The sequence below is a fragment of the Protopterus annectens genome, chromosome 1.part0 (genome assembly GCF_019279795.1).
Source record: "Protopterus annectens isolate FY-2018-M chromosome 1.part0, PAN1.0, whole genome shotgun sequence".
NCBI classification, from domain to species: Eukaryota; Metazoa; Chordata; order Ceratodontiformes; family Protopteridae; genus Protopterus; species Protopterus annectens.
Genome location: NC_056725.1, coordinates 1,769,677,467 through 1,769,704,108, shown reverse-complemented (window position 1 = coordinate 1,769,704,108; position 26,642 = coordinate 1,769,677,467). Strand labels below are relative to the sequence as shown.

Genomic DNA, 26,642 nt, shown 5'->3' with positions numbered 1-26,642 from the left:
GGAAGAATAGGAATGGTGGATGTCATGAATTCCAGAGCTCTCAAACTCCCTGGCTGTTATAGAGGTCAGAGGAAGAAGAATTTGAAAAAAGAAATGAGAGTTAAGGCCTTGGAGGCAAGGATACCAGCAGAGTCTCATGAAAATCATGGTCTTGAGAAGGAGTCAGAAAAGACTTTTTGTAGTTTGTGAACCCCATGCTTTGCAAAAGGGAAATGGCAAAATGAAGATTTGGCAACAGGATCTCTGGGGGGGATGCTTGAAACCAGAGGTTATCAAAGTACGAAAATACTTGAATCCCCTGAAGCCTGCAAACGCAATCACAGGAACAAGGCATTTGGTGAACACCCTTGGGCAGTAGAAATGATAAAGGGCAAAACAGATAACTGAAAATGTCAGAAAGTAAAAGAGGAACTTAAAAACCTCTTGTAAAGGGGGTGGATTAGGATATGGAGATAAGCATCTTTCATATCCAGAGACCATATAAGCCTCAGGAAGCAAAAGAGGGAACAAAGTCTGAAGGGACAACATTCAAAAGGAGAGGATCTTCAGAAAAGTGTTTAGATGAGACAGGTCTAGAAATCTGTCTCCAAGTACCCTCTTTCCTGGGTAGTAGAAACATCCTGGAGTAAAACCAACTCCCCTTTGGGATCCAGGCACCTCTTGAACAGTATCCAGAGTCAAATGGTCTAAAAGTACCTCTGGAAAGGAGGAAAGTTGTTTCTGAGGGGACTAAGGAATACCCATAAGAGGGGGGAAGGGATTTCAAAACCATGAAATAGCCCTGGCAGATAGCGGACAGAACCCAGAAATTCTGAGCAATCTGTAACAAAACAGAAAGAGAGGCGAAGAGAAAAAGGAAAGGGGCTGGGAAGAACAGGACAGTCAACACCTAGTTTATCAGGAAAAGGGGAACTTCTGAGGCACAGAAGTTTGTGTACCCTTCTCAGGAGGAGCCTGCTTACCACCCCTTTTTACCCTTAGGAGGAGAACGAGATTGCCTACAGACAAAAGTAGACTTACTGGGGTAATTACTCTGAAATTTCGGCAGAGGAGAAAAACATGTTTAAGTTCCTGCAAAGCTTTGCCCTTATCCTTAAGAGACTTAAACAAGGCAGCAGCAGCTTCTCCAAGCAAGTGTTTATTATCAAGAGGGGCATTCGTTAACTTAGCCTTAATACCATCAGACAAAGGTTGAAGCCAAAGCCAGTACCCTCTCATCACTGACCCAAAAGCAGCAGAGAGGAAGCATCTGCTATATCATAACTACACTTGATGGAAGGATGAGCTACCTGGGAAGAAGTCCCCAACAGAGAAAGGGCAGAAGTTTTACACTCAGCCTGAAAGATCTTAAATAACCTGACAGGCCTGGGATAGGAGAGCCAACAAGTACGTGGACATGTGAGTCTGAAAATGAACAGCCCTAAAAGCCAATGTAGCAGAGGTATAGGCTTTCTTGCCTAGCCGTTCCATGGTTCTATCTTTATCAGTGTACAATAACTTAGAAGGAAGCAATTGAGATGGCTTGTCAGAAGCTACAAACACCACCGAGGGGTCAGCAGAAAGACACTTGTACAGGAATTTACTGTACTCAGGCACACTATAAAATCTATCAGACTTCTTGGGGGCAGGAGGCTGAGAGTCTGGAGCCTTAAAAGCATTAGAAAATCCATCAAACACCACAGCAAAAATAGGCGGGACAGCAGAAGGTTTTGAAGAATCCATCTGCAGCAACTCATGTCTTTTTACATCTCAGAAACCTGAGCACAATTCCATTTAAAGAACTCAGTCATCCTAGAGCGCCCCCAAAAGAAATCCCTTCAAAGAGAGCGTCAGGACTGGTGGATTCTTCTTCCAATCCATAATCCAAAAGGAGAGGGAATCTGAGAGGAGTAAGCAAGAGATTCCTCATCTGAATCCACCTCCTCCTCAGAGGAATCCTGTTCTCTGGGTCTTTTAAGGGGGCAGAGGACCAGGGCAATTGGAACAGAAACTCCCTCAATAAGTTTTAAAGTCATCAAAGCACTAAACAAGCCCTGATTGAAGGACTGCCATTCATTGTGGATCATTAAAGGAAGAAATAAGTTTATTCTTTTGCTTTTTCTTCAATGGGATGTGTACCTTATAGAATTTAGAAGGCTCCAGACCAGGACAGCATTCAACAAGTAGTAGTAGGGACTTCCTCTCTGACTAAGATTTGAGGAACCCCACCCAGGCGAACCCCCCCCCAGGCCCCTCAAGAGATAATCAGCAGTGGTTTTTCCTGAACGTCTGAAGTGAACATCTGCAAAGCCTCTTCAGGGGTCTAGTTCACGTTGTCGTAAGATGACAATATCGAATACGATACTGTCAGCACAACAATGTCGAAAGTTCAGAACATCGGGAGGGTAAACTGAAATCTCCGTAAGGGGGAGATTTCCATATACCTCAATGTAGAGTTGGTATATTTAAGTAGGGGGTGGGGGGTGCAGGGGGGCTTGCCTCCCTGCCTACGCTAGTTAGTTTTTTTTTTAATCGATTTATTTTTTTTACATTATTCAATATTTTACTACTTCGATCAATAAAGCTCGACCTTTAATGATTCAATGTAAAATTTTGATAACGTGATATAGACACCCTCTTCAGATGTGCTTAAAGTCAGATCACCCACCAACCTGGTTACAGCACAGGAGTCCAATGATAAAAACAGGCAAACCTCTGGGCATTCACTTGCCTTGGGAGAGATGTCCGTCAGAGGCTGAACAGCAGTAGATACAGGCCTAGATTTCTTGGCCTTCACAGATGGCCGTTCCCTCCATTGTATCTTTAGCTAGAAATGGTGGTTTTCAAGATAAAGCGCCAAAGAAGAAAGTCTACTACGAACAGTCTTGGGAACAAAGGCCTGACATATAGAACAGGACCTTTGGTCGTGCAAAACAGACACTGTTCTTGGCAGTCATTATGGGGATTCTGTCTCCCACACTGGCATTTACTCCCCTTGGACGACGTATAACCCCGCAAGCAACAATATAATAAAAAAAAATAAGAAAACCCTAACAGGGCACTTATCTGTAATGGTTTGCTGAACCAGCAAAGGAATGAGCGTTCAGACAATCAAGAACCATCTCTAGCTGCAAAGAAGATCAGAGAATGGTATGTCTGGATGTCAAGTTTATGCCCTACGTTACATAAGAAGCATACATATGGCATACGGATTACCTTAAAGCAACTGAAAGGCTTTGGTATACTGGCTGGATGTCGGGCTGCCCTTGGCAGGGGATCCATATTACAATGAATACTGCAACAGTGAAATGGAAGGACATCCATTGTTGCCTTGACCTGAAAAGGGACACTATTAATGAATTTTGGCAATTACGCCTTAATTTTTAAGAATACCCCGGAGATCAAGGGTACAGAGGGGAAGTGTAAAGAAACAGACTAGTCCAATTCAAGGAGAACACATCTATCCTCTAAGCTTTAGGAAATGTGTTCCCCCACAGAGCAGTCTCTGTTGCCCATTTAGAAGCAGAGGCTAAACAGTGTGCTTCTGGTACATCCTGCATTCTTATCGGATCCAAAAAGCCATCCTTATTCAACATACATTTGAGTTTGTGTACTTGAGATCTGCTCAGGTTGTCCTCCAACACATTTTGCTGAAAGGGGGTGTAGATTGCAGTCAGTCATGCCTACCCTCTGGTCCATCTGCAAGACTTCCACAGAAGGTACAAATGGGTACTACTTTCCCAATCCCTGTTTATGTATCATTTACACTGTGGTATTGTCTGTCAATCTGGTGGGACTCCTCCCTTGAATATGTGGCTGAAACCTTTTCAATGCAAAATGACAACTATCATCTCTTCTGTTTACATCTTTTTTTTTTCTCTCATGTCCCCCAAGTCCTAAAAGTCCATAGAGAGGCTCACATTGGGCTGGGGTGCTCAGAAAAGCAAACTATGATCAAGTTGGTACTGTGCTATCCACTACACACACGTTTCTGATGTGAGAGAGAAAGGGAAAAATGGCCACCAAGGGTTGTGCAATGCTGACACCCGTTTCTTGGGACCACTGGAGTTTCCTCATGCACAGACAGGCCAAGGGCACAAGCAGAATGTAAAATGCCATGTAATCTAATATTCTGTAGAACTACCTTGGTAATATTACTTTCTGCTTTTGGAAGTACAGTCTCAGGTTAGCACTGTGGACTCTGAATTCATCAGTCTGGGTTCATATCTCAGCAGAACCTTTCTTCTAGGAGTTGAGATGCTGGCATACTGGTTAAGGTGTTTACCTTACAGACACAAGGTACACGATTCGATTCTCACATGAGACAATCGTCTAGGCTCAAAATGGCCCACAAGAGCAGTTAACCTAGTACTAATCTATGAAACTAGGTGATTTTTTTCCACTGGGAAGAAAAGTTAAATGGTGTTTAGGTGTGCCCCAAGGAAAACCTGGTTCCTTGTGGTGGTTAGTCTGATTTGCTCTTGCTATTGGTGAGAACCAGGTTCCTGGAGTACTCCAGGGTGAATTCCGCAGTCTTGCCTGCTCTTTCTCTGGATTATGCTAAGATGAGGAAGCTGCTGAGGTAAACATAAATGTGGATGCCCTTTGTCATGCAGAAAGCAATTACTGAAGCCATCCATTTTATGAAGACTTGGTTCAGCAGACAAACCAAAGGACAAGGATGTGAACTGGACATGCCCCATCATTCAGAGTAAACCTATGAAACTGCTCATGCTGCTTGGATATGGGGATGTCAAGGTAGGCATCTTTTAGGTCTAGAGTGACCATAACAGGCTTGGATGACAGAAAGGGTACAAGTTTTGTAAAGTTAACATTCTGAACTTTAGAAAAATGAGAAACATGTTTAAGTGTGATAAGTCTAGAATGGGCTCCATGTGCTTTCCTTTTATTCCAGGCTTTATCTGATCCCAGAAAACTCATCTTTCCTCTCCAAAGGGGACATTTCTCTATAACCCCTGACTGCTGTCTTTCTTTTAGGACTGTAAGAACAAAGCCCAACTGCTCTTCTGAAACTGGGAGAATGTGTCCACAGTTGGAGATTTAAGAAAACTGTAACTTGGGACATTGAAGAATATTCAGGCCCACCACATTTAAGTTTAAATTTCCCAGCCCTTGACAAAAAAGACCAAGCATCCTCTAATCTTCCCTCTGAGGGCGGAGGAACAATAGGAGAAGGGGATGGGTTGAGGTGGCAGCCTGAACCATTGCTAATCTCAGAGTCAAGGTGCTGAGGTCCTCAGGCTTCACCTTTTGTCTCATTTACAATTCACTTTTAAAATTTCTCTTCTTCCCTTTGCCAGACTTGTTTTCTTCTTGTTTAGGTTATTAAGGCCAAATTTGAGATGGATAGTCTCTGCTGACATTAGAAACTTGGGTCTGAAAAACGTGGTTAACCAACTACATAGTCTTGCTCTTTTCCTCCATTCTCTTGGATACTCCTCTGCTGAAGTCCAAAGAAGAGATCTTTGTTTAAGGGTGCATTAAGGACCTCCATCTTTACATGGCTGACAAGGGGCTGAGCCCTCAAACCAGGCATTTCTTACACTGTTGGCATGCTTGGCAATAGGTCAGTTTGCAATTCTCCTGTTTCAGATCCTTATCTTCTATCACCTCTACCTTGGCCTTAATCTTTTCCAGCAGGGACTGCAGAATGGCAATCTTGTTGATCTGACAATTCAAAGCTCTGAAATAATGGATAACAGATGTGTAAAGTTTTTTTTCCCAAAAATCTGTTCAGTATCCTACTCTCGTTGTCAATGGAAATAGAGTTCCTAGCTTGAGCAACTGGTCTTTTGGATGAGACATCAAACAGAGGTCCCACCTGCTTGAACTGGTGGCAGTTCAGATGGATGTAAAAGATCCCATGGAACATATCAAAGAGAGTATGGGAAGTTCCCCTATGCCCTGGCCAAATAGTACAAGTAGTCCCTTGGGTCTCCCTGAAAAGAGGCTACTAGCCTAGTCGGACTAACCCAGTCAATGATGGATGGATGGATGGATTGATAAATAAATAACTAGATAAATAAAAAGGGGGAGTAACTTGATCCAAAATTAAATAAAAGTGTAGGACCCTTGCTGAAATCTAGGTGCATCAGAGCTAGATCATTCGTATAAAGGAATATTTTGTAAACCCTTCACCCTTACAAAAGTGGTCAACGTTCCTTGGACATAAAAGTGAAGAAATCTGGATCTACAGATGCACTGGTCAAGCTACTCTCCAGATCATCCAAGACTAGAAGTACAGTAATTGTTCCAGGTTCAAGCAGGCCTAGAAAAGTTGTATGGGTGAGTGGGACCTCCGAGTATTCCTTTGCCACCCACTGGAATGCATTCATTTTATGATGTGTCCCCACAGAAAAAATCCTCTGATGGAAAAGCAAAGGATAAGGTAAGCAGTAGAGGTTATCTGGCCAACATGAGCCAGTTCATCTGCTTCAGAGTCACAAGAATCACAATCCTTAACTGCAAGTTCAAGGTTTTCTTTTTTTGTTTTTTTTTTTTTTGAGTGGGCCTCAGATACCTCTGGACTTTTCAACTGCTGGCTGTTTGGATTTCATAAAGGATATGAAATCCTGAACAATTTGGCCCATTTACTCACTACAAGCCAAGAGTGAAGCAAGATGGCTGTCTGGTCCTCAGTTTCTTGGTGTTGTGCTTTGGATTAAACCACCCTGGGAAAGAATTTCACAGTGTGGGCAGGAGACACCTCACTGAGAAAATACAGATCGCCCCTTCCTTCAGTAATAAGGATACAGGCCTCTAACACCAATGAAGTCTTGGTATAAGGAGGTGAAGCAAAGTCATTGGCATCTTGTGCGTTCTTAGACCTAAGGCAAATAACCCTGCAAGTTGGTTGTGCCAGATCCCTCTACCAAAACAGACTGAGGGCAAGATCTGATAAAGTATTTGAGTGCTCAAAACTAACAGCTGAAGGAAGACATATCCAACAAGCCATCCATCTCCAAACGCTTCTTCACATGTCTCTTGCTGGAATGCTTCTCTTTCTAGTAGAAAATTTAGAGGCACTGACCAACACCATGGCAGCTCAACACCTTTTTTAGCACAAATTCCAGGAGAAGCTGTCTTCTACTAATTTTCCTCAGGTTAAAACTGGCACAATATGGACAAGAGTCCACATCATGCTAAGGGCCAAAGCAAAACAGAATGAAAAATTCTTTTGAGAAAATGTAATATCCACAAACTAAAATTATTAACTTGGACAAAAGTTTCAGTATCCAAATCTGAATCTGACATTAAAAGATATCAATCGGACATTAAAAGATATCAATCTCTGCTCAGGAAATAAGAAAATCCCCCTAATGAGCATTTATCTAGATTCTGGAAACATGCCAACTGATGGACTGACAACACTGGTAAACATACTATTCACAACACTGAATGGCAACAAAGATCTCAAGATGGTGTCAGCCAATGCACTTCTTATACTACTGGCATGCTTGCACTCTAATGTGAATAAGTTTGCAGAAGCTCTGGAGTGTGAAAAGGTATAGCTCTGGAAATCAAGCTGGCCAGTTGGGCTACATGCCGGCAGGAATCCCAGAAGTGAAGATTTCCACAGTAAATACTACAGTCAACATAAAAGATGAAATCAACCGTCGACTTAACAGCAAGGTCCATCTAACACAGACACTAATATTTCATGCTAAACAAAGCAACTTAAAGCAACCATAAGTTTTATACCTTCGTTCAACGGGTATTGGCAAAGACCAGATCTCAGCATCTTGTGCTGGCGTATCTTGATGTACAACTTTTGAAGGAGTGCTGTCAAGTTTAAAGCCTTCTAAGGTTGCCATGATATCCTTGACATACTTAGCTTCCAAGCTTATTTCCTGCCAAACCTGGGAAGACAAAGGATTACATTTGTAAATCGATAAAAAGTTTAGCAAAACTAATAACCAATATTTCTTTTTGCAATTCACAGCATTTTTAATGCTCTACTAGGAATTAGATAAATAGTCTAACAAAGAGAGTCCTGAACATACAAAGTTCCTATTCGAGTAAAGTACAGTTATTTAAAATCTTACCATGATAGTAGATGTCCATCTCATCACTGTTGCAGTACTCCAGGGGTCCTCTTGCCAAGGGCAGCACAATGTCCAGCCAGTATACCAAAACCTTTTGGTTGTAAAGGGTACACCGTATGTCACACACATCTTCCCCGCGGATGGAGAAGGGCATAAAGATGAAGTCCAGACATACCATCTTCAGAACTGAAAAGCAAAAGCAGGAACAATAGTCCAAAGAAATAAGTACGTAACAAGCACATCCAGAAGGAAAAAGAACCGGGGGATACTGCAACAGTGAAGAAAAGGACATCTACTGTTATGGTAAGATGTTACACAACAGTACTGTTACAGTATTCTTCACAATAGGAAGAGTGCAAAAGCTCAGGAAGAAGACAGAGAAGGAAGGGCCAGCAGAGTCCTCTAGAAAGCCATGAAGAATGACCCTGGCAAAGCCAGCTCTGGTCCTAGAAATCACATCCAGCTTATAGTGCTTAGTAAAGGTATGCAGAGAAATCCAGGTTGCTGCCTCAAGAGTAGAATTAGTATCCAAACCCTTGAAAAAAGTACCAGAAGAAGCCACAGTCCAAGTAGAATGAACCTCAACAGAGGAAGGAAAGCACTTCCCTGGAAAAGAACAGCAAAATGAAATGGCTTTAGATATCCAAGAAGAAATGGTTTGCTTGGAAACAACAAAACCTAAAGACCTTGGATGAAAGTAAACAAAAAAGCTGTTAAGATTTACAAAAAGATTTAGTCTTATCCAAATATCGGAGATATCTATGTAAATCCAAGGTGTGCAAAACCTTCTCACTAGCAGACTGTGAAGAAGGGAAAAAAGGGAGCAAATGAATAGACTAAGACAACTCATTAACCAACATGGACATGTAAGAAAAAACAGGTACAAAGGGACACCCTGTCCCTATGGAAAACTAAAAAAGGATGAACAGCCATAAGGACTTAGAGCTCAGACACCTGTCTGACAGATACTTCTGGACCAGGGCAAAAAGGTGAACATCCTTCCAAGAACAATGCTATAAGGAAGTTGAAGCAGCAGGTTCAAAAAGGATCCAGAGTCAATTTTTCTAAAACAAAATTAAGGTCCCAGGAAAGAGGGACTAGCTTCCTGGGAGGCCTGATATAAAGGATGCCTTTAAGAAACTGTTTAGCCTTAAATTTAAAGGCTAAAGGGGGAGTCAAAGGCAGACTAGCAGAGATGGGTGGGTCTTAACAGCATTGAGAAATTCACACAAATAGGAGAACCAAAGTAAGAACAGTAAGTGGTTTCAGGTTACGAGAAAGACACCAAACAGAAAACCTCTTCCACTTGGATAAGTAAAATTTCTTGACCTCCTGCAGGACCCGAAGCATGTCCTCAGAAAATAGGTCTCTGCAGGGAATCAAAACCCAACCACCAGCAATGTCACTTGAAGAGTGGAAAGCTGGAGATGGATAAAGATCCCTTGTCTTGTGTGAGCAGGTCCACACTGTGAGGTAACGTGATGACTGCCCTTGGCAAGATTCAGAAGAGGAGGGAGCCAATGTTGTCGGTGCCAAAAAGGAGTCACCAGCAAGATTTTAGGAACACCCTGTTTTATTTTGAACAGGACTTTCAGAATGAGAAGAAGGGGAGTAAAGGCATAAAGAAACACCCCCTTCCAAGAAAAAGACCACCTTCCAAGCCAGAGGGCACGGGACTCTGGCACAAAATAGAGAAGTTGTCTGTTCAGATGGGAGGCAAATAGATCTATTTGAGGAGTACCCCACTGGTGGACAATGTCCAGAAACACATCCCTGTAAGGCATCCACTCATGGGACAGTGTCATGGACCTGCTCAGAGAATCTGCCACTATGTTCTGATCTGAGGGAATGTAAACTGCCTGAAGAATCACCAGCCATCTCCCAAACCTGAAGAGCTAACCTGCATAAGAGAGAAGACCTTGTCACACCTTGCTTGTTGACATACATCACTGTAGTACTGTCTGCGAGAATCTTGAGGGGCCCTGGAAGAAAGGGAAAAAAATGCCTGAAAAGCCAGCAGAAGAGCTCTCATCTCAAACAATGATGGTCTTTCTTTTGTTGAAGAGACCAAAGGCCCTGTACCTTCAGTGGGCCAAAGGGGTTACCCCATCCCACATCCAAGGCATCTGTGAAAAGTTCCTGAGAGGGGACTGGAGGTGGAAAAGGAAGTCCAGGGTTGAGGGAGAACTAAAGAATCCACCACTGAAATTCCAGCTTGAGGCATGGACGAGGAGGAACTAGAAACTCTAAAGATGAGAATGTTGAAGTCAAAATGACTTTACAAACCAGTGAAGCTTTCTCATTTTTAGAGGGAGCATAGGAATGGTAGAAGCAATGTAACCCAGAACCCTCAGAAATTCTCTGGCTGTGAATGAAGCAAGAGGAAGAAGGAAATGAAAGAAAGCAATGAGAGTTAAGTCCTTGGGAGGAGGCAGGGATGCCAGCACTGGAACAGTCTAGATACTGCAACCCAGAAAAACATGACCCTGAGAAGGAGTCAGGAATGTCTTCTGGAAATTTACTGTAAACCCCAGGCTTTGCAAGACAGAAATGGTTAAGTGTAGATGCTAAAATAAGATCTCAAGAGGAGGCTTGAATAAGCAGGTTGTCCAGGTAGGGAAAGACCTGTATCCCCTTCAGCTTGCAGAAAGTAATCACAGGAGCGAGGCATTTGGTGAAAACCCTTGATGAAGTAGAGGCCAAAGGGCAAAGCATAGAAATGAAAATACCAGGAAGAAATGTAAAAACTTCATGAATAAGGGATGAACAGGAATGTGTAGATAAGCATACTTGAGATCCAGGGAAACTAGAAAAGCCTGAGGAAGCAGCAGAAAAACAAGGATTGAAGGGATAAGCATCTGAAAGGAAGGGACCTTCAAAAAGGTGTTTAGTTTAGAAAGATCCAAACTGGATCTCCAGGTGCCATCCTTCCTGGAGACCAAGAACATTCTGGAGTAAAACCCCTTCCCCCCTGAAGAGTGGAAATTTCTTGAATTGTTCCTTGAGCCAAAGGGCCCTGAAGCACTTCTGGAAAAAGAGCAGTTGTTCCTGAGAAGGCTGAGGAATTCCCAAAAAAAAGGGGGTGGGGATTTCCAAACCATGTAATAACGCTCATGAATTATGGAAAGAACCCATGGGTCTTGGGTGACATTTACCCAAACAGGAAGGGACAGAGAAAGATGCACAGAAAGAAATGTGACTGAGAACAGCATAGTCAGACAGCACTGTTTGTTCAGGAAAAGGAGGCTTTTGAGTAGGATGAGTTTGGGTAAGCCTTAGCAGGAGGATCCCTTCTATCACCCTTTTTTAATTTGGGAGGAGACAGTCTATGAACAAAGGCAGACTTATTACGATAATTCCTCTGAACCTGGGCACATGGGAAACAAAAATATGCTTCAACTCCTGTAAGGCCTTGCCCTTTTCTTGCACGGACTTAAACAAGTCTGCAGCAGCAGCACCAAACAAATGCTTATTATCCACAGAAGCATCAATCACTTTAGCCTTGATATCATCACGCAAAGGCTGAAGTCTGAGCCACAAATGCCTCCTTAAAAAAATATGCAAATGCAGCAGCCCTACAAGAAGCATCAGCTGCATCATAGCTGCATTTAATAGAATGGTGAGCTACTTGGGAAGAAGTCTCAAGCAAAGCAAGAAAAGAGGCCTTCCCCTCAAAATCAGGGAGATCATAAATAGCCTAACAGGCTTGAGAGAGAGGAGCCAAAACATACCTAGTCATGTGCATGTCTGACAGCGAACAGCTCAGGTAGCAGAAATATACAGCTTCTTACACAGTCTTCTCCATGGTTCTGATATTCTTATCAGATGGCAACAAGTTAGTGGAAGGCAACAGTTTGCAAGGCTTATCTGAAGCCACCAACACCACACAGGGGTCAGTAGAGGGACACAAAGAAACTTGCAGTCCTCAGGAACTTTAAAAAACTTATTTTTATTTTTTTTTTTGGAAGTAGGAGGTTGGGAGTCAGGAGCCTGAGAAGCAGTGGAAAAGGCATCCAGCAAGGCTGCAACAGAAGGAACAGTAGAGGCCCTAGCAGACTCCATTTGTAGAAGCCCATAGTACTTCTTCTGAACAGACACCAGAGTACAGTCCCATTTGAAAACTTTCATCATTCTGGAAACAGTTATCACTGAAAGAAATCTCAAAAGGAGATTCATAACGATACTTTTCTTCATCAGAACAGATAAGTAGCAAAGGAATCTGGGAAGAATAAGTCAGGGATTCCTCATCAGAATCAGCATCCTTCTACTCAGAAGAATCCTGTTCCCTGGGTCTCGAGAGGTAGAAGATGGGGGGGACAGGAACAGAAACAAATCAAACAAACTTTGCACTGTCAAGGGTGTGAAGTTCACTCTTTGAAATACATTACACACCTAGTTCACTAATGAACTTCAAACTTTAAAACACGTACTACAAAATAATAAAATAGTAGGTAGTTCAAAGTTGAGTTAAAAATGGCAGGTGTGTGTGTTTCAATAAAAGATATTCCATTTTTAACTCCACTGTGGACCACCTACTATTTTATTATTTTTGTAGCACATATTTTAAAGTTCAAATTTTATTAGTGAACTAGGTGCATAACATATTTCAAGGAATGAGCTTCACACCCTCCACACTGTGAAGTTTCTGCTTAATTTGTCTTTGACCCAGTACAGGTTGCATACTGGGTTTTCAAAGACTTCTAGGGATACAACAGATTTTTTTTTTTGCAAAGATCTGAAGAAACTTTCCTCAGAATCGTCAGCTTGAGGAGCATATCCTACACCCTTCTCTTACATTTTCTTCTTCTCCTTCCTTCTTTCAATTCTATCCTCTTGCCTCAGACTTCTCAACTTCCTCTATACTCCTCTTTTTCAATCCTTCCTTTTTCTCATCAATACTTTTTCACTCAACTCCTTCCTGAAATTTTGCCGTCATACAGCTTATGCATAGATTATTTTTTGTTGCATTAAACATTCTCTACTTATACTAATTTTATATATATATATATATATATATATATATATATATATATATATATAAAATACACACACATCTTCTCGTTTTATCTTTTTTCTTTTTCAAATTGCATCTTACTATTCTTAATATCTCCTTTTTCTGTAACCTACCTTCCATGTTTCTTCCCAACTTTTCTACCCACACATTACTAATTTCCCTCTTATAATGCCCTTCATCTTTATGTAGGCTGTTCCCTTTATTCACTTTGTGTGTAATTATTTCTTTGTACTGCTTTATAAACATTACTTAACTGTATACATGTTGTGTATACAAATGCACGGTTTAAATGTTACTTACTTAGTTGCACAATATCTATGGAGATTTCTTCCCCGGGCCTCTGCTGAAAACAAGCTTTGACTACCAGGAAAATCTGACCGAGAACAAATGCCAAATAAACATTTACTGAAGAAAATCACTGCCCGTCCCTGTTCTTTATGAATCACTATCAGACTGAATGAAGGAAATCTTTCTTTCATATAGAAGGCAGTTAGGAAACAGGATTTAAATACATTTAAAAGTAAAAAGCAATTATCCAGCAAATCTTCCCATTCTATGGCCCCAATTCCAGAACACTTGCTCTCAATGTAAGTGACTGCTTACACTGACAACAGGTGTTTTGGAATCTGGTCCCCATAGTAAGCCTGTTTGTAGACAGGCCTTGCACCTAAAGTCAATTACACTGACATCAGGTTTTTCAGAATCAGGGCAGACCTGCACAGAGTGCAACTTTTCTAAAATCTGGCCCCATATTTAAAGGCACAGCACGGGAGAAGAGACATTTTAAGTTTCTGCTTTTTCACCCTGAAAATATTCCCTGGAAAAAGACTGAACCAAGGCAGAAGCACTACCCCAAGCTAAGTGATATACCTTCACCTACTTCCTCTCTAGAGACAGACAAGAGTGGTTCTCTCTTGCCCAGTGAGGATACCTCGACAGATGCAGGGGGATGTGTGTATTTCCCAGTCCATTGCCAAGTGGTCAGAAGAACCAGGTTTGGCCACAGCTTCACCCATTGGCAGCTGAGACAGTGATGCAGCCAGCCTGACACCTGAATATTCCCAAGTGATTTTTTCTAGCAGATGGGAGACAAAGACCAGAGCAGACAATGGCTCCATGGTCAAGCCAAAACGGAAACTAGAAAGGTGGGTAGTGGGGCCTGGGTGAGTTGGTAAACTTTGACAAAATTAAATGTTCTGAGGTAAAATTTTCAGTAACAGTCCCAAAAGTATAATATCCTGCTCTACACAATATTCTATAATAAAAAGTACAAAAGTGAAAGCACTCAGTTTTTTAGTTTTTTTTTTTTCTCAGAGAAGCATTCAACAAGTAACAATTACTGAGACCTGAAGGAATGAATGCGAGCAATCTTAAGCATAACAAGTTTATTTTAATTTAATGCATTTGCTTACCGGGTAGTGTCTGAGTGGGCCAGAGGCCCGTTTTCAGTGGAGACCCAGGGAGAAAGCTCCACAGTATTTCAAACAAGGTTTACAAACAATACAGGCATTTATACAGCATGACTGATAGAGCAATACAGGCAATAGTTCAAGCTCAGGGACTGCACCATACAGTACTATGCTATTTTTATACAAGACAAATAATACAACAAAGAACAGCAGTTATGATAAGAACTAAGAAAGAAGTGGGTTTGCAGTTATCCAGGGGAGAGGCAAGAGCACAGCCAGTGATCAACGAAATGTTCCTTCAGGAGTGCTTTGAACTGATTATGAGATTGGCTTTTTGTTATAGTCTCTGGAAGTGTGTTTTAGAGTTTGGCTGTTTTGTGTGAGTACAGGGAGTCGCCATGATAGTTGTGGGAGTTGGAGACCTTGAGTAAGAGTTTGTTAGAAGATCTGAGGGATCTGGAATTGTTACTAGGTTTGACTAGGTGGAAGACTGCAGGGCAGTTACTGTGGAAATGGATTATGTCGTGGGCTAAGGTTAGCTGATTAAGTGATAGAAAGTTGGGGAGCTCTAGCCAGTTTAACCGTGAGATAGCTAAACAGTGGCGAGATGTGTGGTTGATTAGTGACATATTTAGTTATCTTGTTGTAGCATGATTCTAGGCTGTTGAGGTCTGATTTTATAAGATTGGTGAATATGAGGGAAGCATACAGGAGGGTGGATAGCAGATGTGTGCGAGCAGTGGCTAGCCTAGCATTGGGAGTATGCCCTCTATAGTGTGCCTAGTTCGATGTGGACTTTTTTGACAGTTTGAGCAATGTGTATCAAATTTGAGGTTCTCATCTATGGTAACACCTAAAAGTTTAGTGTTTTATGAGGACTATCTTGGTTCCATTTGTGGAAGTGAGTGAAAGAGGGGGCTGGGGAGGTTTTTTTTTTTTTTGCTACTGAAGACTATGATTTTGTTTCTGTTGGGATTTAAAATTAGTTGGCATTTAGAGAGGTATGTTTCAATGTTCTGAAAAGATGACTGCATTTTAAGTTGGGTTCTTGGGGTGTGGGTGCAAAACAGAGAAGTGTAGCATCTTCAGCATACTATACAATTGAGGCATGTTAAGTAGCTGAACTGAGGTCGTTTGTGAATATGGTAAAGAGAAGAGGATCAAGTATAGATCCTTGGGGTATGCCTATGGAGACAGGGAGTAGGGGGGAAAGAGAGTTTTCCTATTTTGTAGCTTGCTGACTACTGGAAAGGTAGCTATGGAACCAGGTTAGTGATGAAGGGCTTAGGCCGTAGAAAGATAGTTTGAGTAGTACTTAGTGGGATATGGTGACAAAGGCTTTCGACATATCGAGAAAGATGGATGAGACACGCTGCCCTTCATTCATGCAATGATGGATGGGGTTAGTGAAGTTTAGGAGGTAAGTACTAGTACTGTGCTTAGGTCTAAAGCCATGTTGTGTGCTGGACAGAAGGTTATTGTTAAGGAAGTAGTTAATGAGTTGGTTATGGATACATTCTTCTACTATTTTTGCAAGGGGGGATAGGATGGCTATGGATCAATAATTAGTTCTTTGGAGGGTCCACCTTTGTGGAGTGGTATGATGCGAGACATTTTCATATAAGTGGAACATATTGTTCTTTAATAGAGTGGTTAATCAGGATAGAAATGGGGTAACATGGAGGGGGCAGTGAGTTTTAGAAACTCATTTGGGAATTGATCTGCAGCTATGCAGCCAGATTTGAGTTAGAAGAGATTCTTCATGTAGTTTGCACGAGAATGGATTATGAGTATCTGGGGCAGGGGTGGGGATAGAAAATGGCTGGGCTGGTTGGTTGCCTAGTAGGGAGGTGATGCTGTTTAAGAAGTGGGAGTTGAATTGAGAAGAAATGGGGTCAGGGTTGTTTGGGGTGGCAGGAGGAGAGGTAGAAGTACGACCTGGGTTTATGAGCTGATTGCTGGATTGCCAGAAGTTTTGGGGGTTGTTTTGGTGTTTTTGTTGACAGGATAGGAAGTAGTCTGACTTTTTTGATATGTTTTTTTTAAGTTTCTTAGTTGTTGATAAGTTAAGAGGTCCGTTTTGTCTTTGGAGGCATGGTATATAGACCAGGCTTTATTTCTATTCTTCATTAGTAGTTTGGAGTCTTTGGTTAGCTATGGGAGGGGCTTGGTTTTAGTACACACTTTTCTAGTGGGAACTAGGCTATTTAGGATTGAGAGATAGGTTTTGTTGAAGTAGTTGACAGCAGCATCTAATGGTAGGTTCATAGGTTGGTACTAGGCTATCGGCCCTAGGGCCTATACATAACAATTCCCTGGCTATTTCTTCCCACACCATTTACTTCCCTGGACTCCTGTCTAGCAGGGCGACTGACGTGATCCCCAGGGTGAATTTCCTTTCTCTCATCCAATCGTGAAGGTTCCTTTTGAAGAGGGCCAAAGTGGCGTTCTGCTTGACATGTATAGGCAGTCTATTCCAGAGTCTGGGGAGTCTCTGGGTTAGGAACCTATCCCTCCAGCATGTTTTGGTTTATTGTGATAAGGTTTAGATTCCTGGAGCATGTAGCTCTGAGGGATTGGGATTTCTTTAACTGTAGCATGTCCAACAGCTCTGGGTTTGACATTGCCTTGTATGTTAAGCAGAGATCGCCACTGAGTAGATGATATGTGACAGAGTATAGCTGGAGTTTAAGGCGGTCTGCATAGGGCATCTGCTTTAGGGCTGTGATCCTTTTAGTGAGGTATTTCTGCAGCCTTCCCAGTTGTTGCAGATGCCTTGAGAGGTACATACCAAATGGGGCGTTGTATTCTATAATGGGTATAATGAGGGATGTGTACAGTGAGACAATGACCTCCTTTTTTCTGGATGAAAAGCCCTTAGTGATGAGGTGTGCCACATAGAAGGATTTCCTGACTGCTGTGGTGATGTGGTTATCAAAGGTGAGACCACTGTCCACCTGTGTCCCTAAAACCTCTTATCACACTTTCGGTGTTTAGTGTACTGCCACCTATGTGGTAATTCATGGGTACATGTTTTTTCCAAAGGGGATAACTATACATTTCTTGGCATTGAGCTTGAGCCCATGGCTCTGGCACCAAGCATCTGTTTCTGTAAGTCCCTTTTGTAGAGTATCCACATCATTTGGGGATTCAATAATGGCTCCCAGTTTGCAGTAATCTGTGAACTTTGTTAGCCAGAGTCCCTTAGTGCTGGGCTGTACTTCGGAGACGTAGATACCAAACAAGAGTGGTCCCAGGACTGAACCCAGAGGTACTCTACTTGTCACTTGTCTGGAGCTGGATTTGGAGTCGGCTACTTTTACAGTGTGGTTTTGTCAGTAAGCCAGCTGGCAACTCAGAGGGATGTAGGGATTAATGCCCAGCTTAATAAGTTTAGGTATGATTCCAGAGTGGGGGATGGTGTCAAAGGCCTTGGTGAGGTCAAGATAGGCTGTGTGGACCACCTTACCCTCGTCCACGGCTCTGGAGACTGATTCGAAGAAGTCAATCAGGTTAAGGAGACAAGATCAGCCCTTCACGAACCCAAACTGGGTGGGGTCCAGTGTTTGAAGGTTGCCAATGTCTTTGTTTATAAGTTCCATGATAATACGTTCCATGACCGTGCAGATGAGGCTCGTCAGACTGATGGGGCGGTCCCTTGTGGAGTGGGATAACTGCAGCTGTGCGCCACTCAGTGGGTACGAAGCCTGAGGTGAGGGTATGATTAAACATGACACTTAGGTGAGGTACCAGTTCATTTTGTAGTTCAAGTAGTATGCAGCCCGGGATGTCATCTGGTCCCATGGATGCTGTATTCTTAGCTTTGGCAAGTGCATTTTTTTTACCTGTGTGGCCGTTATTACCGGGATTTGGCAATCTTCTAGTATTGAGATGGGCCAGTTAGGGGGGTGACTTTGGCACGGATTCGATCTGCCAGGATATTGGCAATATCCTTGGGATCAGTATATTTAATGCCATTCTGTTGTAGCTCAGAACAGATTTAAGCATTGCCATTTAAATTCTTGACATAGTTATAGAATGCCTTGTGGTTGTCTTTGGAATCTTTGGCAATTTTATTTTCGTAACTAGCTTTGGAGGATTTTTATGAGGGATACAGCTTCTTATTGAGGCTGGTAAGGGAGTATTTTCCATCCTGGGATTTTCTTCTTTTCTGCAACAGTTTCTTCCTATTGTTGTAAAGTTTGTTTATGGCAGGGGACCACCAGATTGGCTTCCTTTTTTTGTAGGAGAGCATCTTGGTTCTATTAAGGATGGCACGATTCATGCATGAGTGGATGTGCTCATACAGTGCCTTAGTGTAGGACTCAGCAATCAAACATTCAGTTCCTGTCTGCATGGTTGTCATGAAGTTTGTCACTTCTGACTTGAGTAGCATGAAGTTGGCTTTGGAGAAGTTTTCATGGTGGTTTCCTTACTGGGGGGGGGATGTGGATGTTAAGGGTGATTAGCTTATGGTATGGTCTGACCTGACCAATGAGGGGATGACCATAGGTGTAGAGCATTGATTTCCCATGTTGGTAATGACCAGGTCTAGGATATTGGAGCCCCTGGTGGGACTGTGGATTAGTTGATCCAGGGCACTGGAATTTATGAATTCCAAGAACATATAGCTAAATGTAAAGTACACTCCTTTACTAGAAAAGTTTGGAGAGAATACCAGGCGGATTGATAGTCTGGTATGTTTAGTTTGAATGCTACCTTTAGGAGGAAGTTCTCAAAGACCCTACCCTAAAGGAAGACCATATACGGGGGGGTTTACATTTGCAATTCTGTGATCCTCTTTACAGAATTAACAAGACACCAGAAAAATGATTTTCCAAGAAAGACGTTTTAAACTCACTGTGGCTGCAGTTTAGAGAAGAGACCGAAGTAAGGCCTGCAGCATAATCATAATGTCCTATTGAAGGGACGAGGGGAAGGAGGGAGGGAAGGACTACTACAACAGTGATCAGCTGGACATCTATTGCTATGGTCAGTTTTTGCACAACTGTACTATGTCCTGAATTAAATCACTGTTGCAGTGGTCTTTCCAGCTGTTGCAGGTGTCTTGTAAGGTACATCCCAAATGGGGCATTGTACTCTATGATGGGTCTGATGAGTAGAGGGGCACAGTAACCTCTTTTGTTCTGGATACATACCCTTTTGTGATTAGGTGGGCCAAATAGAAGGATTTTCTAACCACCTTGGCAATATGATTAACAAAGGAGAGATTACTATCTACTTGGGTCCCCAGATCCCTTATTATATTTTCTGTTTTTAGGGGACTACCACGTATGTGGTAGTACGCTGGTACTTTGTTTTATCCAAAGGGGGGATGACTATGCACTTTTTGGCATTTAGCCTGAGGCCATGATTTTGACACCAGGTATCTGTCTCAGTGCGACCCTTCTGGAGGATGTCTATATCAGCTGGAGAGTCAATTATGGCCCCCAGTTTGCAGTAGTCTGTGAACTTGTTCAGCCATAGTCGTCCTGTGCTTGCCTGTACCTCTAAGAAGTATATACCGAACAGGAGGGGTCCTAGGACTGAGCCCTGGGGGATGCCACTTGTAACTGGTTTAGAGTCGGACCTAGAGCCTGCAACTCTCACCGTGTGGGTTCTATCCGTGAGCCAATTGGCAACTCATCTCATGACATAGAGGTTTATGTTCAGGCTGGTGAGCTTGTCTAATACCAGAATGGGGAATGGTGTCAAAAGTCGTTGCGAGGTCTAGGTAGGCTGTGTGGACCTCCTTTCCCTCATCTAATGCCTTGGTAACCGCCTCAAAGAAGTCCACCAGGTTTAGGAGGCATGATCTGCCCTTAACAAAGCCAAACTGGGTAGGGTCCAATGTTTGAAGGTTCCCATTCATTCTGTTAATGAATTCCATGATGATGCGCTCCATAGCCTTGCTGACCAGACTAGTCAGGTTAATAGGGCGATAGTTCCCGGGGTCTGTTGTGGCTCCACCTTTGTGGAGCGGGATAACTGTTGCTGTGTGCTACTATATGGGTACGTAGCCTGTAGAGAAGCTGAGTTTGAACAATGTGTTTAAGTGAGGGGTTAGTTCATTTTGGAGCTCGTGTAAGACAGCCTGGGACACTGTCTGTTCCCACTGAAGCTGTATTTTTGGCACTGGATAGGGCTATTTTAACCTGCGTGTCCGTGATTGCTGGGGCACTGCATTCTTCTGGCATGGTTATGGGCCCTGTAGGGGGAGAGAGGGGGGTGAAGTGTGCACTAAACCTGTCTGCCAGAATGTTGGCAATGTCAGTCGGTTCAGTGTATTTTGTGCCATTCTGCACTAACTCAGAGCAGAGCTGAGAGTTTCCACTTAGGTTCTTGGCATAGCTAAAGAACGCTTTGTGGTTATATTTGGAGTCCTTGGCAATTTTTCTTTCGAAGCTAGCCTTGGATGATTTAATGAAGGATCGTAGTTTCTTGCGGATACCAATTAGGGATGTCTTTCCTTCTTGGGATTTTACTCTCTAATGCACTAGTTTCCTCCTGTTTTATAGCTTGTTTATGGCAGGGGTCCACCAGACTGGTTTCCTATTTTCTTGGAGGAGTGAGTCTTGGTTTTGCTTGGGATAGCATGATCCATGCATTTTGCAGGTGCTCATAGAGTGCCTTTGTAAGAGATTCAGCAGCATGGACAGCGTTGTCCTTTAGCATGGGGGCTGTGAACCTTTCCACCTCGTTCTTAAGTAACGTGAAGTTTGCTTTTGAAAAGTTTTTCTTGGTGGTTTTTTTTTGATTGGGGGTGAGTGCGGAATGTGGATATCCAGAGTGATTAGTCTATGGTCTGATCTAACCAGTGAGGGTTTGACCTCTGGTGTAGAACACCAGTTGCCCATGTTGGTGATGACCAGGTCCAATATGTTGTCACCTCTGGTAGGGGTGTTGACCAGTTGATCCAGGACATTAGAGTTTATAAATTCTAGGAAGCGTCTGGCAAGGGAGTTAGTACTTGAGTAGTTCTCCCTGTTAATGTTTGGGTAATTGAAATCACACAACATTAGGGCATTTGGTAGGACCTTCATATTTCCAGTGTCTCCAGAAATGCGGAATGGGGGTCCTTGGGTCATAGTGGATGATCTGTAGCAATCTACAATTTGAATTGCAGTTTTGCCCATTGTTAGTTGCACATGGATGTCTGAGGCATTGTGCTGTGCCACTAACCTGGAGGTGTGGGTATCCTTGATGAATATGGATACACCCCCACCTTTTGTGTTTTGGTCCGGGTTCTGTGGCTGAAAAGTATGGTATGAGTTATAGCCTGGTAGTGCCGGGGTGCTCTCTGGAGCCTTAAACCAGGTTTCTATAACTGCACAGATATCGATGTTCTCCATATTGAGGAGTGCCTCGAGTGCATGCATTTTGAGATTTAGACTTCTGGCGTTGAGTAGCATTACCCTCCGTTTTTAGTTACTTGTGCTGTTTATGGTGGTGGGTTTGTCTTTTGAACCTTGCCTAAAAAAGGCACTATGGGGGCGGCAAAAGCCTTGGCCAGTATTCGAAAGCCTAAGGGTGACAGGTGCAAGCCATCTCTTGCGAAGCAAAGTAGCTTATCGAGCATGCCATCCCAGGTGGACAGATACTGGATCCCCTTTGAATGACACCAGAAACTTGGCCAGTTGTTGAAATTGATCATTTTTTCTTTATTCTGTGGCATCATTCTTGGTGAGGGCAGGATGCTACTCGGGGTCAAGGTCAAACCGGCCTGGGCTACGTGATCAGAGAACTCGTCCATGTCTCTTTTCATGTAGTCCAGGGAGGTACATCTCGGGTCATTCACACCAACATGGACAATGACAGAGTCGTATTTGTACTTCTTTTGGAGTGACCTGAGTGCTTGTCTTATGTGGTGGATTCTGGTGCCCGACAGGCAGCTAACTGTAACCTTCTCCTTGTCCAGCCTAGTTAGCGGGACATCAGTGTGCCTGACTTAGAGTTGCCTATTACTAGTGTGTTGGGTATGTTATTTTGCCTTAAGGGCTGTGATTGAGTGGCACACTGATTATGTGAAGTATGTGTTTCATGGTTTGTGATGGGGTGTGGAGGTTGCTTGGATGTCTGCTTTGGAGGTCTCTGTTGCTTTTGCAGATTTTTATTTAGAGCCTCCGGGGATGTTTTCGTGTATTTGTGTGTTATTTGCCGGTGTTGGTTTAGTAGGTCTTTGTGAAACTGGTGGTGTTTTGCAAGTATTTTCCTTCTCTTGACTGTCCATTCCAGTTTGGCTGTATAATTGCATCTCTCGCATATTAGTGTTTGGTGGTAGGAGGAGAGGGTTGTCTGTGTACATGAGGCAGTTGCAACATTACCTCAAAATGCCCAGATTCACCAGTTGGACTGGAGAGTATACCTGAAACTGCCCTTTGGACATGCCTGAATAGGTAAAGTGAGCTGTTTTACTGATTAGCTGGTAGGGACGAATAGAGAGCCTTGTCCTTCTGGACAGTATAGGGGGTCTAGCGCTAGGGTTAATTAGTGCTTGCTATGAGTTTTGAACAAGTGCTGGGCTGTGAAATTAATGGTTTGAGTGTTTAAGTTGAAAGTTTGTCTAGTTCCACGGGAAAAATTGAAGAGCAGACTTTGTGGAGCCGGGAATAGTTTAACCCTAGCTAACCGGCACTGCCCGGCGAGCAAAACCGCACAAATGCGTTTTTTATACCAGGAAAATGAATGAAAAATTAGCCCAAAATGGCCAATAAACTACTAACTTCTGGGTTGCAGCAAACAAGGCGCACACATTTCAGAAAGAAACAGATCAAATAAGCAGGCACAATAAGCCTTTTACCAGAAATTCCCAGCTCAGAAGGGCAGAATCTAACCTCTCCTCCCACATGAGTGCAGACTACAAACCTTCTTAATGTAAAATAACTGGCCTGAAGCTCAAGTGCTTAAACCAGAACTAATGCGCTTTTAGAATAACAAACACTGAGCCTTCAATCAGCAATTCTCAACTTAGAAGGATGCAAGATACCTGTTCTGCCACAACAATGCAGTCCACAAACCTTCTTAATGTAAAATAACTGGTTTGAAGCCCAAGTGCTTAAACCAAAAGGCTTAGAATAACGGTTACAATTTAATCGGGCTACTGCCAAGCAGTAATAACTGCAGCAGAATAATACAATTGAGTACTTGTAAGAAGAAGCACAAGCAAATTAAGGTAATAAAGTGGGAAGAAACACAATGTACAGTAAAAGCAGATGAATAAAGTGCATTTTTTTGTTATATATAACCATAGAAAATGAGCAAACTGATTTAACCGGGAAAAGCCAAAAGACAACAACCCAATTAACCAGTAAAAAAACTCAAAACTGCACCCTCTTCCAGCAGTCTTCAATCTGACAATTTCTAACTGCACACTCCTGCCACTAGGGTGGAGGGGAACCTTCTCCAAAAAAGATGGTCTGGATTAGTGCTCAGTTTATACAAACAAAGCTAGATTCAGCAGGCCTGAATCTAGTCTATGCTACAGCAGGCAAAGGCACACCAATATCAGAAAAACAGTTCAAATGAACAGGCACAGTAAGCCTTTAACCAGAAATTCCCAGCTCAGAAGGGTAGAATCTAGCCTCTCCTCCCACAAGACTGCAGACCACAAACCTCCTTAATGTAAAATAACTGGCCTGGAGCCCAAGTGCTTAAACCAGAACTAATACACTTTTAGAATAAGACACTGAGCCTTCAGTCAGCAATTCCCAACTTAGAAGGATGTAAGCTACCTGTCCTGCCACAACAGTGCAGACTACAACCTTTTTAATGTAAAACAACTGGTCTGAAGCTCAAGTGCAATAACCAAAAGACTTAGAATAACAGTTACAATTTAATCAGGCTACTACCAAGCAGTAATAAATGCAGCAGAATATACACAATTGAGTACTTTTAAGAAGAGGCAAAAGCAAAATAAGGTAATGAAGTAGGAAGAAACACAAATACAGTAAAAGCAGATAAAGCGCAAATTGTTTTTTTTTTTCCTGGAAAAGACTTTACAGTGTTGTGAAACATTTTGAGACATTTTCAGATCTTTTCGGGCTACAACATTAATGAAGCTAAAATAAAGGCAATAGCGGTAAATTATGTACCCATGCGTGAACTGGTGCAAGAATACCCATGTTTATGGGGACACAATTAAATATTTAGGAGTATAGATTAACAATGATTCTAGTGTGGCAGCTAAGGATATGTGGGAAGAGACTAAACAAAAGATGATATAAAAACTTAGAAAGTGGAAGCTCTCTTGTATGGATAGTAAGATACAAGCGGTTAAAATGGTTTCAGTCCCATTAGTCTTGTACACAAGTCAATCATATTTTTATCAACCAGAGGAGAAGTTGTGGGTAGCAGTTAAAGAGCTGAAGGACATTATCTAGGTGAGGAAGACTGCAAGAGTCAAATGGGATAAGCTAATTCTTTCAGTAGAACAGGGTGGATTGGGATTACCCAATTTGAAGGGGTATTTCAGAGCTACACGTAAAGATTGCTGTACATAGCACAAGCAGAAAACTATAATTCAAAGTGGAAAGGGGTGATGGTTAAAAGGGGGGCTCAAGAAACAAGGAGAGACTGGGATTTTGGATACAGGCCTTTAAGGAGAATAACTATAATTATGCAGAGTATTGTATCCATAAAGTAGCAGAAAGTATTCTAAGAACTAAACCAACACGGGAATGGAAAAGGGAGATTCTGTCAATAGACATGACTGCAATTAGGGATACAGATAATATGCAAGAAGGGGCCGGAATTTATTGGAGAAAACTGGCAAAGGAACCAAGGTATTGGGAGCATATAACTAGAGATGGAAAGATGATAGAATGGGAAGACACCAAGAATTTATTTGGACTGCAGGTTAGAGATTGCCTTCCCCATCAGGGATTGATATCAGAGTATAGGCCAAGAGAAAGAAGTAGGGGGATCCTAAATGAAAGGCCAGCACTGGTAGAGTTTTTAATAGAATATAGAGCAGAAGCTGCCATTAGAAAAGGCATAATTAGTAGAGCATACAAAATATTGCATGATTAACTAGAATAATCAATCAGAGGAGGTTAGAAAGGATTGGGAAGAGAGATTGGATAAGCAGTTCACTAAGAAACAATAGAAGGATATATGTATGTCTCCCAAATATGCAACAAAATCTAGAAGATTTAGGAGTTTTGCCTGGAAATGTTTATATAGATATTTTTATACCCCAAGTAGACTCCAGGGAATTTTTCCTCAGGCAGACAGTAGATGGAGGTTTGAAGGGGAAGAATTAGGTAGTTGGGAACATATTTTCTGGGAGTGTGGTGAGTTGGTGAATTTTTAAGGATTCCCTGTGGGGGAAGCGCTGTCAGAGATGCTGGGTGGACAGATTGGTCTGAAGAGGGAGATGATTTTTCTGAGCTATGATACACAATCGGAATTGCCTAGATGTGGTAACTGGTAAGGCCTTGCTGTGTCTAGTAATGGCTGCCAAAAAAAAAAGCAATTACGAGAAAATGGAAATCAAAATCTAAACAAACTGTACAGGAAGTAGTGAATATAGTAACAGAGATAAAGCAACTGGAATTGAGATATTTAGAAATGGGTAGGAGCAAACTACATAGGAAAAAGTGGGAATTGTGGGAACAATACATACAAGGGATGAATGAGATCTAAAAGACAGCAGGACTTTGAGCTATGTAATGTTTGAGTGTGAAAGATTGGGTAAATTATAAGTGATGTATAATGTTTGCACCTGGAAGTGTCAGTATGGTTTGTGATGTAAAATGCTTGTGACTTGGATTGTGTCGGTGTGGTTTGTTTTCATTTATGTAAATGTGTGATTGTGTGGTAAGTGATGGTTTAATAAAGATTTTTCTTTAAAAAAAACAGACAGGAATTGAATAATTGATGTAATACTGCTTATATTATATGATATATAGCAATATATGTGATGTATAATGTTTATGTTAATGTAGTTTGATTATTTTTATATGAATGTAAATTTGCCTGTTTCACAAGTGATAATTCAGTAAAGGTGTGATGCCCGTGCACTGGCCCACCAATCAAGTAGCCTCAGTCCTCAGCACTAACACCAGTGAGGGGCATCCACATTGGGAAGGATAATAAATAGACACACAGTGAAGTACAATTTCCCTTAAGAGCACACAGAGATCACAGTCAGTCTGGGGCTGGTCTCTCCCTTTC

At 42.2% G+C, this 26,642-nt stretch overlaps 1 protein-coding gene across 4 annotated transcripts in view; it reads right to left on the bottom strand.

Annotated features, from left to right (window-relative positions):
* KATNA1 (katanin catalytic subunit A1) overlaps window positions 1–26,642 on the bottom strand; it is a 1,196,718-nt gene that overhangs the window by 854,819 nt on the left and 315,257 nt on the right. For all 4 annotated transcript variants that reach the window (XM_044069365.1, XM_044069348.1, XM_044069341.1 and 1 more), the window contains one exon: window positions 7,702–7,859. In XM_044069365.1, the coding sequence (XP_043925300.1) occupies window positions 7,702–7,859 (158 nt within the window). The remainder of the gene's footprint in view (window positions 1–7,701; window positions 7,860–26,642) is intronic.